Source organism: Mirounga leonina, unplaced genomic scaffold (assembly GCF_011800145.1).
Source record: "Mirounga leonina isolate KUSES-001 unplaced genomic scaffold, KU_Mleo_1.0 Mir_366, whole genome shotgun sequence".
Lineage (NCBI taxonomy): Eukaryota > Metazoa > Chordata > Mammalia > Carnivora > Phocidae > Mirounga > Mirounga leonina.
In genome coordinates this window covers 26,910,032-26,927,783 of record NW_023270709.1, presented here as the reverse complement: position 1 = coordinate 26,927,783, position 17,752 = coordinate 26,910,032, and the positions used below count along the sequence as shown (strand labels likewise).

Below are 17,752 nucleotides of genomic sequence, written 5' to 3'. Positions count from 1 at the left end.
TACATTCCCACCGACAGTGCACGAGGGGTCCCCTTTCTCCACAGAGTTGCTAACACTTCTTATCTCTTGACTTTTTGGTGATGGGCATTCTAACAGATGTGAGGTGGTACTCATTGTGGTTTTGACTTGCATTTCCCTGATTACTAGCGATGTTGAGCATGCTGGCCATTTAGATGTTGTCTTTGGAGAGACATTATTCCATGAAAGGGAGTTCTACACAAAATGACCCCTAAAAGCCGAAGGAGCTGGAAGACTGAAGGAATAGGCCAACAAGTCCAGTCTGAGGAGAAGCGGTTTGTCAAGGGGATTTAGGGACAGAAGGGTGCCTTGGATAACTCCATCTCCCGTGTGACTGACCTCCTTTTCTAGCCTTGGAGGCTGGGAGGGAGCACCTGCAGGGGGGCCCACCTGGAGGAGATGTTGGAGACCCACAGGTGTATCTCCAGAGCAGACTGAGGACACCGTGCCCTGCGGGGTACTTATAAGGGTGGGGTTAGATGGAAAGACTGTGTGTGTGTGGGGGGGGGGGTTGGAGTGTGTATGGGGGCTGTGCTCAGGAAGGCTTCAGGCCACAGAGTGGTCACCATGGCAGATTTGTCTAAGATGGTGTTAGTCTGGTTCACACAAATGTCTACACGGTTCTCTGACCACTTTTAAGTTGGACGTTTTTGTTGTTACTGAGTTGGATGAGCTCTCTCTCTCTATTTTGGGTATTAACTCCTTATCTAATACACGGTTTGCAAATATTTTCTCCCATTCCACAGTTTGCTTTTTCATTTTGTTGATTTCTTTTGCTGTGCTGAAGCTTTTTAGTTTGATAGGCTTTCCACTTGTTAATTTTTTTCCTTTGTAGTTTGTGCTTTTGGTGTCAAATCCAAAATATCATTGCCAAAATAAATGTCAGTGAACTTTCCCCCTCATGTTTTCTTCTAGGAGTTTCATGGATTCTTGCCTTATATTTATGTCTTTAATCCATTTCGAGTTAGTTTTTGTGAGTGGTGTGAGACAGAGGTCCGATTTCAGTTTTCTGCATGTGGTTATCCAATTTTGGATAAATCCAGTATTTGAGTTATATCCAGTATGAAGGTTGTATATGACCTTCATTATGTAGAGGTACATTCTCTCTACACCCAACTTGTTGAGAGAGTTTTTTTAATCATGAAAGAATGTTGTATTTTGTCAACAATAGGGCATGACATGTGAAACATGAAAGGATGCTTGTATTTAATAAGGTCTTTAAACTCCCCCTTTAACTGATTTAATTCTCCAAGGTCTCTCGAGGTGTGTACCCTTCCTAGTTGTGGCAGCAAGTCACAACTTATCCAACTGCAGGTGTGTACCTGGTGATGTCTGGCTGGAGCGCATTGAAGGTGGCCGTAAAAAAAAAATAAACGACAGTAGTAAATTATCTTTTTAAAATCAAATTTACCTGTACAAAACAAACAAAACAAATCGAAACAAAACAAAACTCCCTCCGATGGTCCTAAAATTCTTTAATAAAGTCTGAAATCTTTGGTCTGACGTTGGGAACCAGCCCCCCAGCCCCAGCTCCTCAGCAATCACCTGCTCGCACTTCCTGGGAGGTGATGACTCTAAGAAGTGCTAATGTTCCATATGGTAGACACCTGAGAATCCTGCAATAACAGATACAGTACAGCTCGTTTCATGATGGTTTCAATAGACATATGGTCTAAAGGAATGACGATACCTAATTTGATTTTTAAGACAAAAGCAGTCATGAACTCCGTTCTTCCGTCAGGGGCTGCCAGGTTTCCTGAGAAAGTGTATTCGGTTTTTACTCGGGTCCACTCCCCCCCACCCACTCCTTCCCGGGACTATAGCCTGTTCTTTATTTATTTTTCCTTTATCAAGACAAGAGGGCCACTTGCAGAAAGCAAGGAGGTCTTCTTCATTAATAAAAGCATGTAATCAAATAATGGAAATTGCAACGTAGAGCTGTGCTCAGTATAGCAACATAGTACTTAGGCGAAGGGCCTGCCGCAGGTGACGAGGTGGCCGAGTGGTTAAGGCGATGGACTGCTAATCCATTGTGCTCTGCACGCGTGGGTTCGAATCCCATCCTCGTCGGCGGCTCCCCCGCTGCGCCGGTGGGGTGAGGTTTTAGCTCTTGGTGAGCGAGACGCGTCGCTAGTACTTGCTGGAGGTGCTGGTGGGGAAAAACCAGAAACAGGCGAGACCAGCCACTTTCACTATTAATAACGTACCTCCTTCACCGTTTTACGGAGATTTCGGGGGTTATCTAAGCCTGGATGGGACTGTTGCGCCGACTCGGCTCCCGCGGCGGGGGCACACGTCCGCCCCCCGCGCCCCCGGGGTCTCCACTGAGGCCTGAAACTCTGGTTCGGGGCCTTCGAGGCCGCAGGCACCGCGCCCCCGGGAGCTTCTCCGACGCCCTTCCCTCCGCCCCCTCGGGCCGCCGGCCCCGGGTCGGTGACCTCAGCTCTCCCAGGTGAGGTCCCGCCGTCCGAGCGGTTGCGGGCGCGCGGGTGACGCTAGCGCCCCCTTCTGGCAAAAGAGCCTTTTGCAAGGCCCAGATCCCATATACCTTCCCCGTGAATTCGCTCAGAAAGGCACCCTTCTCCTTTTTTTGTATTTTAGTTGAATTAACTTAAATCAAAGATCTTTTGCGAGCGCTCCAACCTCTATGGGTTTCTCCCTTCTTTGGTCCTCTTCTGCTAGTTGCATCTTAATTTGAGCACATTATCCCATAAAATCTCTCCTGTCTCCTCTTTTCACTTCACTGAGAACTAGAGCAAGGGGTCGGATCCACAGCGTAGAATCACAAGATTCGAAGGGACTGTAGAGATGATGTCTCTAAAACGTCCCCCCTCTATCACCTAGCTCTATTTTGCAGATGAGGAAACCGAGGTAGAAACCAAACTAATTGTTTTAAAAAATCATATAACGAGCCTTTCCTTATTAAGGTTCATGGGAACCAAATTCTTTCAGAGCAAGTGGTTAGGGTGGTGAAATCTTTCCAACATGTCCAAATCCTGCGACTGACTGTGACTTTTGATATCTAGAAAATTCTTCTGAAGTACATTTGTCATGAGCCAAAGCCTCATGAGGATTGAGGCCTACAAAGCATGAAATTTGGAGCAATATCTGATTTTGAATTTCATCTAACAATATCTGGCTTATATGGTATATGTAGTTTGAAGATGGTTCACAAACTCCTAAATAAAAGAAGACCACCAGACCACTAAATCATGTTAAAAAATCACAATGGAAAACATTGATAAAATTCCTAAATAAAAATTTAAAACTGTCGCATGGCCCAAGGCACCCCATATCGCAATAAAAACATAGCATGTTAAGATAGAGCAAACTGGAAAATTTTGTCACTCCTATGACATACAGAGATTGTCTTCAACTTTTTAACCCATCTCCCGTTAACCTGGCTAAGTGATGGATGAAGGGAAGATATCACATAATAATTTATTGCCTTTATGTCTGTGGTATTTAGTGGTTCAAAATTCAAGATAATTGATCTCCTGCCAAAAACTATGAAGGACATACTGTAGTTGAACAAAGTTGGATTATTGTCTTGTTGCAATGAGGGAGGCAAAATATCGGGGTGATCTATTAAGGGACTCAGTAACTCTATGATTGGTTATTTTAATTTTTGTCTGAAAGGTGAGAGTATCAAAGTAGGACACATGATTACAGACAGTTTTTTTGTTTTTATCTTGCTTCCTGAGGGTCACAGAGCGGCCTTGCCTGTTGTTGGTATCCTTTGAAATTATTTATGTTCCACAGGAATTAACCAGGGCTTAGCTGTGAGGGCCAGGCCAGCTCCTAGCAATGCTAAGGCTGAGCTGTGAATGTCAGACCCAGGCCTGGTGTCAGGGGCTGCTGTTCTCTTTCTCAAAATGCGTGTAATTCATGCACTCGGGAACTCATTTTTAAGATGAAATGCAATAAGGTGTAAGATAATAAGAAAGGATGAATGATTTCTAAACTTCGTAAATCTGCATTGACTCCTCAAATGATTAAAGTATTGGCTTCAGTTTTTCATTCCTTCCTGTATCCAAGCCCTTTGTCTAGTAACTTCTCAGTCCCTCTTCAAGAGATGGAGTGTTGTCCCTGGCCTATGGGCTGGGGCATGAGGATGACTTCGATCAATGGGATATTAGTAGACATATATCCTTTTTAGTTTTTAGTAGACATATCCATATAGTAGAGTATATCCTTTTCCTGGTTGATAAAAGGATACTTAGTGTCATGGTACGTTTTGTGAGGAAGGAAGCAGTGAGCGGCTTCACATGACATTAGCACACTGCAATTTTTTTTAGTCTGAGAAATCTCAATCCTGGGAACCAACGCTCAAGCCCCAACTTTTCTGTACAATTTGGACTCTACAGCTGACTGGGGAAAACCAGAGTCATGCCAGAGATCTAAAAAAGAGGCTGGGCAAAGGAAGAGGTAATTATTACCTTGTTTTAATATTCATTGCTTTCACCTAGCAAAAGCATCCTCCACGTGATTTGAAGGAACTGTGTTTCACCATGAAGTCAAGCATTGGAAATTACTTTTTCTTCATCCTAAATTATGAAATTCAGTTATTTAGACACAAAAATGTGTTTTTGTGTATACTGTGCATCTGTCTTCTCTGTCTTCCTGCTTTCCTACACACTCTGTAAATGTAAACAGCTGGGATCTTTTCATGACCTTATGTTCTTCCATTCTGTAATTTAGGTTTGAATCTGCGCTGTTCTCATCCTTTTGATGGCAACAAAAACAAAGGAAAAAGGGAAGTTAAGAGGGAAAAGGAGGGTAAGAGTGAAAACCAGTAACACAGACTCCAGCAGCCGCGTCTTCCAAGGACAGGCAGACTCAGACTAGAAGAGAAAAGTGAAGAAAAGATGGGGGAAGGAGAAGCAACAGGCTCCCACTGTGCGGGCCCCTGGGGCCTGGCATTGGTCTGAGACTCAGCAAGTCTTAGAGGGGGGTCGGTTTACAGATCTGAGTTCCCTTGAAACTGTGAAAATGAAACTCAGGCACTCAAAATCCAAATTTGAGGAGAGCTTGAGAGCCCCCAGATTATTGGAGGGCCTTGTTCCAGTTCTGCCTCTCCTGGGTCCTGACACTGGTCCTCTCCAGGCCTTTGAGAAGGACCTCTTTAGAGTTGGAACTGGAGGGTATTATGCTGAGGGAAATAAGTCAATCAGAGAAAGACAATTATCATATGGTTTCACTCATATGTGGAAGATAAGAAATAGTGCAGAGGACCGTAGGGGAAGGGAGGGAAAACAGAGTGGGAAGTCATCAGAGAGGGAGACAAACCATGAGAGACTCTTAACTATAGGAAACAAACTGAGGGCTGCTGGAGGGGAGGGGGATGGGGGATGGGGTAACTGGGTGATGGGCATTAAGAAGGTCGCCTGCTGTGATGAGCACTGGGTGTTACATGTAAGTGATCAATTACTGAACACTACATCTGAAACTACTGGTGTACTATAAGTTGGCTAATTGGATTTAAATTAAAAAAAAAAATTAGAGTAGGAAAAAAGAGATGGGTTTGGAAAACAGATACCAGGTGATTCCTCCCACCATGTGAAATATGGCAATTTTGGGGAACGCATAAAAACCAGAACTAACCACGAAGGGATTCGAACCCTCAATCTTCTGATCCGAAGTCAGACGCCTTATCCGTTAGGCCACGTGGTCGTCAGGTACAAATCTTCGCCGCAGCCCTTAGAAAGTATAATGAGCTTTCTGGCCGGTCCTGAGTTGTCAAATAGCGCCCCGGCCGCCCGCGCTTCTAGTCATTGAAAAAAAGGAAAGGAGCTTACCAGGGTTATTTGGGGCCACGGAGTCGGGCCTCGTGAAAGGTAGGAACTGGCAATTTCGGTCTTGGGTCCTCCACGGGAAGAAAAGTCATGGACATTACCACTCCTGAGCAGAAAAGCTGTGTATGGCACCTGAAAGATGCCCAAATACTGCATATTGTCTGCATCTGGGGATATTTTTTTAAATAAGCTAACTCAGAGCTTCTTCCCTGTAAATACTCATCCATATTCACTATTTTCAGACTCTAGGTAGTTGGAAGGTCCTCCTGGACAGTTATCATGCAAACCGCGCCCAGAGGCAGTCTTAGCATCCCACGATTGTCTTTCTCGCTGTCCTGCATGGATACCTGCAGGGTCCCCTTTTCATACTCGTCTGGGACTCTCTCCGATTGTTGTAATGTGACATCAGAGCACTTTTCCCGGTGTGTCTCTGTTTGGAGAAGAAGAGCAATCTTTGGTTGGCGTTTCAGGAGGTGTATAGAGGGGTCTAGGGTCATTCATGTTATCTGAAGCTTCCATATCTTAAGAAATAAACACTATAATAGGATTACAAAAATTATGACTGTTAGCAATTCTTACAGTTAATAGATGATTCAACACAAAAATGTGTTGCAATATACTCATTCTATGGACAAGATATTTATAGAGTTTATAATGTTCTGTAGAGTACTTGGCCCAATAAAGTGATAGAGATTTCAACTTATATTTTAGATGACTTCTTTCGAGTTTATCAGTGAATCTGTGTGACCTCGTGTAGCTTGTTTGAGGATAATGTTGACTATCTACACATATCGCAGTACCTTAATTTTCTTAAATCCCAGACCTTGGGAGCTTTGGCCCTCTTGGTTCATTCATGATAGGTTAAATTAGCAGCTTCTGGAGCACAGAAATGGGGTCTTTTACATAGTCTTTCTTTCCCTGTCCACAGAATTACATCTGGCAAATAGTAGGAGCTCAGTAAAAATGTGCTGAATTTCTCAAATACATATATTTTTGAATTTTGCAATCGTTTTTAATGTGGGGATTATTTAACTAAAAGATTCTTTTATCCTGCAAAAAAATCTGCATATGGACTTGTTCTCTTCCTCTCTCCCTGGAAGCAAGAAGATGGTGGTTAAACCATCATGGGTACTGTTGGGTTAAGTGGTAAGAGGAGATCCTCAAGGCTCAGTCACCCAGCCCTGTGGAGGGAGACACGATCTTCAGGAAGATCACTGGCAAGGATCTCCAGCCAAAAGAATTTTTAAGGATGACTGGTGTCTTGGTGTCCATGACATTTCCCCTCAAGTGTCAACATGTTTTCTGGTGATACCTAAGAGACAGATATCCCAGATACCTGTAGCAGAAGATCATGATGAGAGCCTTGGACAGTTAATGATTGTTGACGAGAAATGTGCTCCTGATATGGGCCTGGTTATGGAATGGCGGCGAATGAAAGTTGGGGGGGGGGGTCAATCCGTCTATCATGTTCATCGGCATATTTTTTGGAGGTGGGCAGATGAATTGGCCTCCTGGTTTAGCATGCTGTAGGGATAATTTTCTATTCTCTTGGCAATGATCAAATTTGCAACTTCCAATATGTTAGTACACTTACTTTTGTCTGTATATGGAGAGGTTGAAGAAATAATTTTTAAAAACCCTATACATTATAAAAGACATTATTGTATAGCTTATAATAAAAACAAACAAAAAACAAAAATAAAAACACGATCAAAGCCCAGACCACAAACTTGAAGACTCCAGAGATTGTTTTTCTGGCTAGGAAGTTTGATCATATTACTCCTTTGATCAAACTTGGCGATGGTTTTTTACTGCCCATAGAAAAATAAAATCGAAACCTGTTTGCACTGCATACTCACTTCCTTATGACTGTCCCTTTCCCTATCTCTTCTGCCACAACTCAGGATTATATTGTAAGACCTAAAATTTCAAGGGCTCCTTTGACATCTTTGAGCCTCACAGGACCCCCCAAACAGTCCTGTGAATTCACCTGTTCTCACAGGACATGCCCTCTATCTGGCTAATTCCCCTATCAACCAGACCAGGTACATCCCAGCCCCTCAACCTAACGGGTTCACCTCCCTGTTGGTCCTGGAAGCTATTAAAATAAGACAATTCCATCTTTTGGAGGAAACCAGGGTCACCCTTTTCTCTGTCTGCTACAAAGCTTACCTCCCATAGCCCTTGCTGGTCACTCTACTCAGGAGTGCGACCTGAGCCAACTTGCGTGGCACGTGGTGGCCTCCCCCTCCAGGCTGTGAGTATATGTGACGGTAAACAGCTACCCATCTCATCTGCCCAGTGCTGAGCATGGTGTGTCTGGCCATCTGGTGTTGTTTAGGGCAGAGGATCCCTTCTTAACCTATAGGGTGAATGGGAGGTGAGCAGATATGGCCATTTTACCTTTCTCCTCAAATCCTCCTCCTCCAATCTCCCTCACCTCCATGCTCGAGCACACTGAATGTTTTGTAGTTCTCTAGAAACCCCTAACTGTTATGCCTCCTTGTAGTTATTTATTTATTTTTCTATCTAGAAGCCTCCTCTTGGCTACCTGCCAACTTCTTACTCATTCTAGTTTGGACTCCAAATCTGCCACCTTTCCCAAATTGGGCCATTGCCAGGGCAAAGGCAAGGCAGCAAATCTGTTTTACTCAAGTTTTCACAGATGTCTGTAGCCATGGTGATGACCCTTGGTGAAACTCTGTGAACTAAAATACTGGAATGTTCACTATGTTACTAGGTCATGATGTTATCCTGTGTACATGAAGCAGTGGGTCACTATGAACCAGGTTGTCAGCATATTTAAAGGAAACCACAGCCTTCACTGGTCCCTGCAAGTTCACAACAGGAGAGAAAGAATGTGGATCATCTATGAAGATGGAGGACCGGAAAGACTTCTCTGGTGTTTGCTTGTGTATATCTTTTTCCTGCTGTGTCTGCACTTTTCCCTTTGCTGTAATAAATTTTAACTTTGAGTATATGTTCATTTATGGGAGTCCTTCTAGCAATTCATCCAGTTACTGGGTGATCGTGGAGCTACCAGGAACAATCATTTTTCCTTATTCCCAACTGCATTTAGTGTATAATCTTTTAAAAGAAATATCTTATTCTCTTATACATATTTGTTTGAAAGCTAGACTGTAGGCTACTTAAATACTTTTCTTAGTGCTTAGCACAGTATATGACACATAATATCTGAATAGGGATCTTTTCTGAGAGATATGTAAAACATACACTTTTAAAAAATGAGCGTAGACAACAGTCCTGTTAGAGATCGTAAAGGAAGGTAGGCCATAGAGACACATTTACCAGCAGCGGCCACATAAGTGGTTTTCTCAGGTCAGAGTTCAATCCTGGCCACCAAAACTTTGCACTCTGGCTCAAACTGTTACTTATTTACTCCGAAGATTAAGACTCTCGAGTTGCAAAAGTTTGGCGCTGGGATGGCCCAGTAGATTTCTTGCCTATCGCTTTAGCCCCATGGCCACAACTACCTAACAGGTAGTGCTTTCTGAATTATGTACAGAAGGAAATTAAACTCCTTATCTGGACGTCCATCCCTGACCTCACCGCCACGCTCGGCTTATTTTAGCGTTTTCACGGCTTCACAGGACAGGAAGACGGTCGTGATAGCCGGTGGCAACAACAGCATCACCACTTCGGCAACCACTAGGAGTAAAGCTTATTATGGGAAGACATATTAATGATAACTGAGTGTCCTTTACCGACGTTCTATTTATCTCTAGAGAATGTGAACAGTTTCACGTTTATTTTCTGGAAATAATTTAAACGCCAGAATTAGACAAAACAAAACAAATCTGGCTCTATTTTCTTTCCATGTTGTGAAACTAAGCTACATAATTTTAGCAAAAAGGTGCTAGCAGAGGATGGTTTCGATCCATCGACCTCTGGGTTATGGGCCCAGCACGCTTCCGCTGCGCCACTCTGCTCTTCGGCAAAGAGCTCTCCTAATAATACCCTTAACCCTGTTCCGAGGCGATTCCTCCTACTGGAAGAACCCGTGCGAGGTCGTCTGTTTGCTTCAACGCCTTGGCTGCCACAAGCTGCTAGTTCTCTTCGGAATAATATCTCCACCAGAATCAAAGAGAGAACAACGTAGGCGAAGAGAAGGAAACATTAACACCCTGTTGCGGTTTCGGACGCAGAAGCGAGAGGTGTCTGGATATAAGAGAGAGAATGACGACGAGCTTTAATCAACGGGGAGGGAAGAGGAAAGCCGGGTAAGGAACGGGCTTCCGCGCGGCGGGCGAGCCTTCCGCCTCGGAGACACTAAGCAGGCCCGCCTTCGCCTTTGGGAAGAACACCCTCCCGGGCTTGGTGATGGAGGTGCCGTCTGGCCGCGTGAGCCCGGGGCCGAGGCTCGCGGCGGGAAGGGCCGGTCCGCGGCCGCAGGAAGGCCGGGGGCGCCGCGGGCCAACGCAGACGGCGGCGCGATCGCACACGGCACGCCACGCCACGCACAAAACGCTCCTTTCTTCAGTCTGACGCAGTTAAAAAGGTCCGAAGTTCTCAGGGGGGGACCCGGGCCGCTCTAGCTGCCCCCGCGGAGGGCACGGTGGCGGAGGGGGAGGGGGAGAGTGGCCGCCGGGGCCCAGCCTCCCGTGACGTCACCCAGCTCGCCGCGAGGGGCGGGGCCGGGCAGCGGCCGTTCCCGCGTGCGCGCTTCCAGTCTTCAATTAGGTCCGCAATCCGCGCATATAAGGAGATTGCCCCCAACGGTTTTCGTGCTTTTTTCGCGAGCTCTTTCAGCGCTACGGTCATGTCCGGCCGCGGCAAGGGCGGGAAGGGCCTGGGCAAGGGCGGCGCCAAGCGCCACCGCAAGGTGCTGCGCGACAACATCCAGGGCATCACCAAGCCCGCCATCCGGCGGCTGGCCCGGCGCGGCGGCGTCAAGCGCATCTCCGGCCTCATCTACGAGGAGACCCGCGGGGTGCTCAAGGTGTTCCTGGAGAACGTGATCCGGGACGCCGTCACCTACACGGAGCACGCCAAGCGCAAGACGGTCACGGCCATGGACGTGGTCTACGCGCTCAAGCGCCAGGGCCGCACCCTCTACGGCTTCGGGGGCTGAGCGCGCCGGGCCCCCCGTACTTCCAAACACCAAAAGGCCCTTTTCAGGGCCGCCCACTTGCTTCATGAAAGAGCTGCATCATTCGTCATTACTTTTTAATCTGTGATTTGTGTTTAAGTACTTGTTCCAAACGGGTTAAAAATGGTTAGTTAGTTTGCTGTGAGGCGCTTTTTTGATCTGATCGCTTTGTAACTCCGGGAGGTCACTTCATTGTCGGGCTGTGTCGTTGGTTTGCCGCATTCGCGTCTGTTTAAGCCGCGTCCGGGGCGTTTTTATGGCGGCAGAGCAGCTCACGCGGCGTTGTCTGTTCTCCCAGGGAGCGTCCTCCGGCCTCGACACTTCGAGTTAGAGATCGCGCTCGCTCGGCTCTTGAACACTAGGAAGCGGGGACCCCGGTCGGCGGGTAGCGGGTGAGCCTCCCCCGCCGGGCTCCGGCGCCCAAGATGGCGGGGCGGGCGAGGGACAAAGGGAGCGCGCCGGCGGCGGCGGGGCGGCCGGGGAACAAAGACGAGTCCCCGCGGAGCGGCCGGCCCCGCCCGGCCCCCGGCTGGCCGCGCTCTTCCCGCCGGCTCGGTTGTCCCGACGGCCCTGGGGGAGATGCACTCGCGGGGAGACCTGGCAGGTGTTGAGCATAGCCCCCGAAATTTTCTGACAGTTTGAAAACCTCAAGTAGATAAGGATGTTACCTAATGAGTGGCATTTTTAAAACCTGTACATAGAGGCATCAGGATATTTCACCCCAAATTACTAAGTGTAGGGAAGGAAATAGTCCTCTTCCTTCAAGGTCTTCCAGCTGGACTAAAAATTTACATGAGACATGAACAGGAGAAAAAAAAATCCAAAGTTTTATTTCCTGCGTGCAGAGGCCCAATAATGAAATTGAGACACAAATGACTGAGGCAGGCAGTTTTTATACTTTTTAGAAGACAATACATTTGTGAGGAATTGACAAGATCAAAAACGTGTAAATTAACCTTTAATACAACTTTTAATATTAACGAAAATTTACTGCACTGACCGTATTTTTCTCACTTTTACAAAGAGTGGGAAAATAGAGAATAGAGAAAACTGGCACGGACTAATACTAGCCATAGATGAGCATTTGGAAACTACTGATTTGTTCAGTATTTCAACATTGAAGAAAGTGTCTCTGAATCAGCTCAGCTAATCAGAGAGGGTGGCAGGGTTAAAGCAGATTTCCTCTTTCCCCTATAATTATATCTACTCACTTCCTGTTTTAACCCTTATATTCTATTATTATAAGTAATCCACACATATGTTATTAATAAAATATTATGAAGGAATCCACACAATGAAATTTCTACTTAATATTTTATATTCCAGCAAAGCATCCTATAAATTTAAGGCAACCAACAGAGCAAATGTCAACCAATAGATAGATGAATTGTGACATAATCAGACATAATCACACAATCTAACATTGCTACGAAAACAAATGAGCTTTAGCCCCATGTGACAACATGGCAACTCATTGTTCCCTGGAAAAAAAAGCAATTCCCAGAAACTAGATGCAGTATAATACTGTGTTGATCCATTTAGGCTAATTATGCTGTGATTAAACAGTCACCAAACCCCAGTGACTTACTGTGATAAAGGTTTACATTTTGCTCATAATGTTTATTGACTGTGGGTCATTTATTTGGTATAAAGATTTCTTATTTTGAGGGTATCTGAATTTCCTTTGGGCATATAAAAGGATAGTTCTTTTATGAAGTGAGACTGATAGGAGTCTTCTACGTTGTTGGCAATACCACAGCAATCTTTAGGGTGGCCCTAGATTTCCCTAGTCTGGGAATGATTGTGGATGGCAATTTTGTGATTCTCTTCTTGCTTTCAAAGTGCAGCTGCTTTTCTGAAGATGATTCTTCATTCTGGCCAGACATTACAGAGAGGTTAGGCAAAGAGAATTGGAGGCATGGGAACAAAACAGGAATAAAAATCTCCTAAGCAGCTCTTGTGTGAATTTCCAGGGTCCCTTCCTTGTAGCCCAACTTACTGTTAAATGAGGTACCCTTAGTACTAGTGAGACATGAGGAAGTCCCTGGAAAATGACTCACATGTTGCTTGAATTGGCAGGCAGAGGCAGGGAAGTCTCACAGCCTAGGTTGTCCTCAAAAGAGTTCAGGGTAAAGAGATGTTCTAAGGAGGGGTTTAGACTGTTAGAAGGGGGTTAGATTGCTCACACTGCCAGACAAGGAACCCTAACTCGTGTCACTTGCTGGTAGTCATTGTGGCCTACTGCCTTGTTCAAACCCTCGACTCAGATTCTAATATGGGCAGGAACTTCCCTAACACTTCAACCAGAGGCTTTAGCTTCAGTTGATATTTTGGAAGACTTTCCTCTGTGTAGGTACTGTCCTAAATGCTTTACTGTGTTCTTTTACTGATCATCCAGCTATGCCATGTGGTGGTTACTAATTATTATTACCATTTTAGAGGTAAGGAAATGCTCACCAAAGGTTTAAGAAATTGGCCCAAATTTAGCATTGAAATAGGCTGTCAGGACTGTATCGTGTCCTAAGGGATTCCTCCTTAAGCCATGCTTGTTTGTATATTTCTTTTCATGTATTGTTTTCAAATGTACTTAAAATTAGCTTTTTGGGGAGAGAGAAACGAATGCCTTAATTACATGTGGGGCTTAGAGAATCTTCTTCACGAGCCCCATTACAAAATTGAGTCACTTATGTAGGAAATGGTTGGGGTTCAGAGCCGATGGCCAAGAAGGAATTCTTGAGATGTCTTTGGTGCAAAAAGGTGGTTTTAGAGAGCTGTGCTGGGGCCATGAGGCGTGTCCTGTTATATGCTTTCAAGTTGGGAGGGGGTTAGGACAGCACAAGCCTTCAAGGCATTTTGGAAAGAAGGTTTTCAGGACCTTGAGGGAGCTAGCTATTGTTAGGAAAAGGTCATTTATTACTACTTAGTAAAAACTCAGTCATGAGACTCTTCAGATGTATATCAGTGGATCGTATGCTTGGAGGATGACTGCTAACAGATATCTTGGTGGGGGTAGAGCTAAAGGAAGGTTCCAAGGGAATTTTTATATGTTAAAGTAGACTTACAGGATCCTGGGGGGTTGGGATAATGTTAAGCTAAGATTGCCTTTGCCCTTAGCAAAGTGTCCACATCAAGGCAGCTGAGCTCCCAAAGGAAGGTCACTCTGACTGTTTCAAGGACTTGTCAATGGGCTGTGGGAAGTAAGGAAATTTAATTTTTTCTCTTGCCTTTGCTTCCCACATCACTTAATGTGCACAGAAATCTACTATGTAGGTATTTGCAGATGAAGACATGTAGCTAATAGGTAGAAACAGATTTCTGAGCTCTGTTTTACACCACCAATGCTCATGGTTTTCCCTCTCCAGCACAGCGCTCAGAAAAATTAAATTTGTTGTCTGGTGATCCTTAGCTTCCATATCTTGCTATATACTTTGGCTGGTTTAAGAACTGTGCTGTGCATCAAAGAACAAGTGTTATCTCCTGGTCAGTTTTACTTTCATTTTATTCTAATGCTCAATTTTTCCTCTGAGCCTGTTACCCAATCCTATGACTGCAACTGGCATCTATAGCTTGAGAAAAATAGTGTGGAAACAGTCCTTAGGGATTCAGATCCCACTTTTATTTATTTCAGGGGCTATTTAACCTTAATTCCTCAGGTCATTCACTTGTAAAATGGGAGATTCCATTTTGTATGATTGTGATTGTAGGCTGAAATCAGGCGAAGGACAAGCACACGAACGTTAATTCCTTTTAAATCTTCTCCTTTAAAATAAAATCCTAGGGAATGAAGATGTGACTGAGGACAAGATCATTCAGGACACGGAGAGGTTTAGGGTTAGGGACTCCTTAGGGCTGAAGAGTGGAGGCTGATGGATTGAGGCAGATCCCAATCTTCACTCTCCCCCCCCCCCCCCCCCCCCGCCAGGAATCACAGACGGGAGACTTTCATTTGCTTCCTCCCCCTTCAGGTTATCCAGTTGTAGGCAGTGTCTCTTAAACCCTTGTATATTAAGCCCGGTAGAAAACTAGTGGATGAGTTCCCTGACCTTGCGAAGAGTCAATATTTAACTACGTTAAAAATGTGCGGTGAAGAACTTATTGGAATTTGAAGGACGTCGGGTTTGAGAGACTGGCAGAGACCCGCTGTGGTTTAGAAATGCAAGTCACAGAGTACATTGTTCCAGGAGATGCCGCTGTAGCCTCTCGCAAGCTCAAAGCAAGCTAAAAAAAAAAAAGGTAGTTTCATTTTCTGAAGAATGCTTAACTCCTGTCACTTGTTTTGACTTAGGGCTACTCAAAACCAGGACTGTTTTCCCCTACTTAACTCCCGACCCAGGATAATGGGAGAGGACAAAATGAAAACAGGAAAATGAAAGCTCTCGAGGTGGGGGCACCCTAGATAATATTGCTCTCAGTAGCTACCGAGTAGCGAAGCAGAATGCACCAGTCCCAATTGCCTACAGATTCATTCGTTGGTGATCCGCTCATGCCGGGGGCAATTTGTGTCACCAAGTTTTGTTAGTCCTCGAATGTCAGGATGGATGTTCTTGCCATTTTCACTAAGCTTGTGAAAGTTACCGCTCTTTAAGTGACAATGTGGGTGGCTCTTAAAAGAGCCTGATGTCGCTGGTGCTGTTGCAAATGTTCACTTGGAGCTGGTGTACTTGGTGACGGCCTTGGTGCCCTCGGACACGGCGTGCTTGGCCAGCTCCCCGGGCAGCAGCAGGCGCACGGCCGTCTGGATCTCCCGCGACGTGATGGTCGAGCGCTTGTTGTAATGCGCCAGGCGGGACGCCTCGCCCGCGATGCGCTCGAAGATGTCGTTGACGAACGAGTTCATGATGCCCATGGCCTTGGACGAGATGCCCGTGTCGGGGTGCACCTGCTTCAGCACCTTGTACACGTACACCGAGTAGCTCTCCTTGCGGCTGCGCTTGCGCTTCTTGCCGTCCTTCTTCTGCGCCTTGGTCACCGCCTTCTTCGAGCCCTTCTTCGGGGCCGGAGCTGATTTAGCTGGTTCAGGCATTGCACCAAACTAACACCCCTAAAACAAAACGAACAATGTACGCCCACGGTCGAGCGCCCTCCTATTTATTTGGTGTGTATGCAAATTAGGGATAGCAGAATAACGATTTCTGATTGGTCTCTTCAGTATCTTAACCCCTGATAGGCTCCTTGATTATCCTAAACTCTCATTGGCTCTTTTCCGTATTTCAACTTTAAATAATTTGACCTTGCAACCGTACACGCCCTATGCAAATTAGGAGCATTGTTGTTTGGGATATGCCTTTTGATTGGCTGGAATTTGTGTTCGGCCAACTGCATAGGCTGCTTTACCAAACCGCTGCAGAGTATAATAGTCTAGTTTATCGCCTTGTAGAATGCTTGATTTTTTTCTGTCTTTTGTCACGTTATCACTGCTCTAGCTATGTCTGGACGCGGCAAGCAAGGCGGCAAGGCCCGCGCCAAGGCCAAGACGCGCTCGTCGCGGGCCGGCCTGCAGTTCCCGGTGGGCCGCGTGCACCGCCTGCTCCGCAAGGGCAACTACGCCGAGCGGGTGGGCGCCGGCGCGCCCGTCTACCTGGAGGCCGTGCTCGAGTACCTGACGGCCGAGATCCTGGAGCTGGCGGGCAACGCGGCGCGCGACAACAAGAAGACGCGCATCATCCCGCGCCACCTGCAGCTGGCCATCCGCAACGACGAGGAGCTCAACAAGCTGCTGGGCCGCGTCACCATCGCGCAGGGCGGCGTCCTGCCCAACATCCAGGCCGTGCTGCTGCCCAAGAAGACCGAGAGCCACCACAAGGCCAAGGGCAAGTGAACCTATTTGAATACCGGTGTGTCCAATTAAAACCTTTTTCCTCACCCAAAGGCTCTTTTCAGAGCCGTCCACATTTTCACATAAATAAGCTTGTAACCGAATAAGTTCTGCTTTCTCATTACATAAGCTTTAAGCGGTTAGTCTGTGGTTGGTCAAAAAACAGTTCACTTACTGCAGTTTATCTTCGCTGTTTAACGTCACTTTGAAGGTGGCCCAGGGAAACGACTTACACAGAAAAACCTTAGTGCATGGTAAGCAAGGGTTTAATACAGGTGAGACCTAGTTACAATAATGGTAACGTTTACAAAACCTCGTTTTCTAGGTGGACAGGTTCACTCCGTGTTCCTTCAATCGTGTTTAGGAAGTGAGAACGTTTAGAGTACGGAAACCAGCAGTAAGGGGGTAGTTAACTGAGCCGCTGTGGAAGGGGTGGTAGCCTGGAATGCCTGAGGACGTTACAAGCAGAACTATAGGACCGGAAGTCCGCGCGGGCTGTTTTCAAAGCTGAATTGAATGAATCATAATACTATTTGGCCACCATAAGGAAGTCAGTCACCCTTTGTTGCACAGTGGTGATCGCCCGCCGTCTCCGGGCCAGGCGTTTTACCTGTGGTTTCCCGGAGTGGAGATAAGGGGCAGTCCAGGCGACTCAAGGTCCAGTTCAGTAAAAGTAACCATCTGAGAAAACAAAATACACCTAAGTTCTGAAAGCCTGACCGTCGGAATCTTAGGCCCCATTACGTAGGTTTCCAGAATTGGCATCTTCTCCGATCCCCAGGTGATTTATTTAGAATTTGAGATGAGTTGAAGCAGAATATTAAGTTCTTGGATCGCTGACTATAACAAAGACGGGATTGGAATGTTGACTAATTCATCCAATCGGAGGCTGTAATAATCCACCAATCACGTCGTTCGCTCTTTAGCCAATGGTTTTATTGCGCGGGACTTTTGAAAAATGCAAGACCAATCAGAAGGTTTCTGAGTATATATAAAGGCAACGTCTTCAGGCCA

General features: G+C 46.0%; 3 protein-coding genes and 3 non-coding genes across 6 annotated transcripts in view; 3 read left to right on the top strand and 3 right to left on the bottom strand.

The window, feature by feature from the left end:
* The window catches only part of LOC117997523 (histone H2B type 1-C/E/F/G/I), an 881,166-nt gene extending 865,205 nt beyond the window's left edge, over positions 1–15,961 (bottom strand). The window contains exon 1 of the mRNA XM_034985891.1: positions 15,566–15,961. Within this exon, the coding sequence (XP_034841782.1) occupies positions 15,566–15,946 (381 nt within the window). The 5' untranslated portion in view covers positions 15,947–15,961. The remainder of the gene's footprint in view (positions 1–15,565) is intronic.
* On the top strand, positions 2,007–2,088 carry TRNAS-GCU. Its single transcript has one exon. It is a non-coding gene; the product is annotated as a tRNA-Ser (tRNA).
* TRNAR-UCG lies at positions 5,619–5,691 on the bottom strand. Its single transcript has one exon. It is a non-coding gene; the product is annotated as a tRNA-Arg (tRNA).
* TRNAM-CAU lies at positions 9,692–9,763 on the bottom strand. Its single transcript has one exon. It is a non-coding gene; the product is annotated as a tRNA-Met (tRNA).
* LOC117997531 overlaps positions 10,568–17,752 on the top strand; it is a 21,955-nt gene continuing 14,770 nt past the window's right edge. Inside the window, 1 exon segment of the mRNA XM_034985902.1 lies at positions 10,568–10,921. Coding sequence (XP_034841793.1) covers positions 10,594–10,921 — 328 coding nt within the window. The 5' untranslated portion in view covers positions 10,568–10,593.
* Positions 16,282–17,744, top strand: LOC117997522 (histone H2A type 1-E-like). Its single transcript, XM_034985890.1, has one exon. The coding sequence runs from the start codon at positions 16,349–16,351 to the stop codon at positions 16,739–16,741; it is 393 nt and encodes a 130-aa protein (XP_034841781.1). The 5' UTR covers positions 16,282–16,348; the 3' UTR covers positions 16,742–17,744.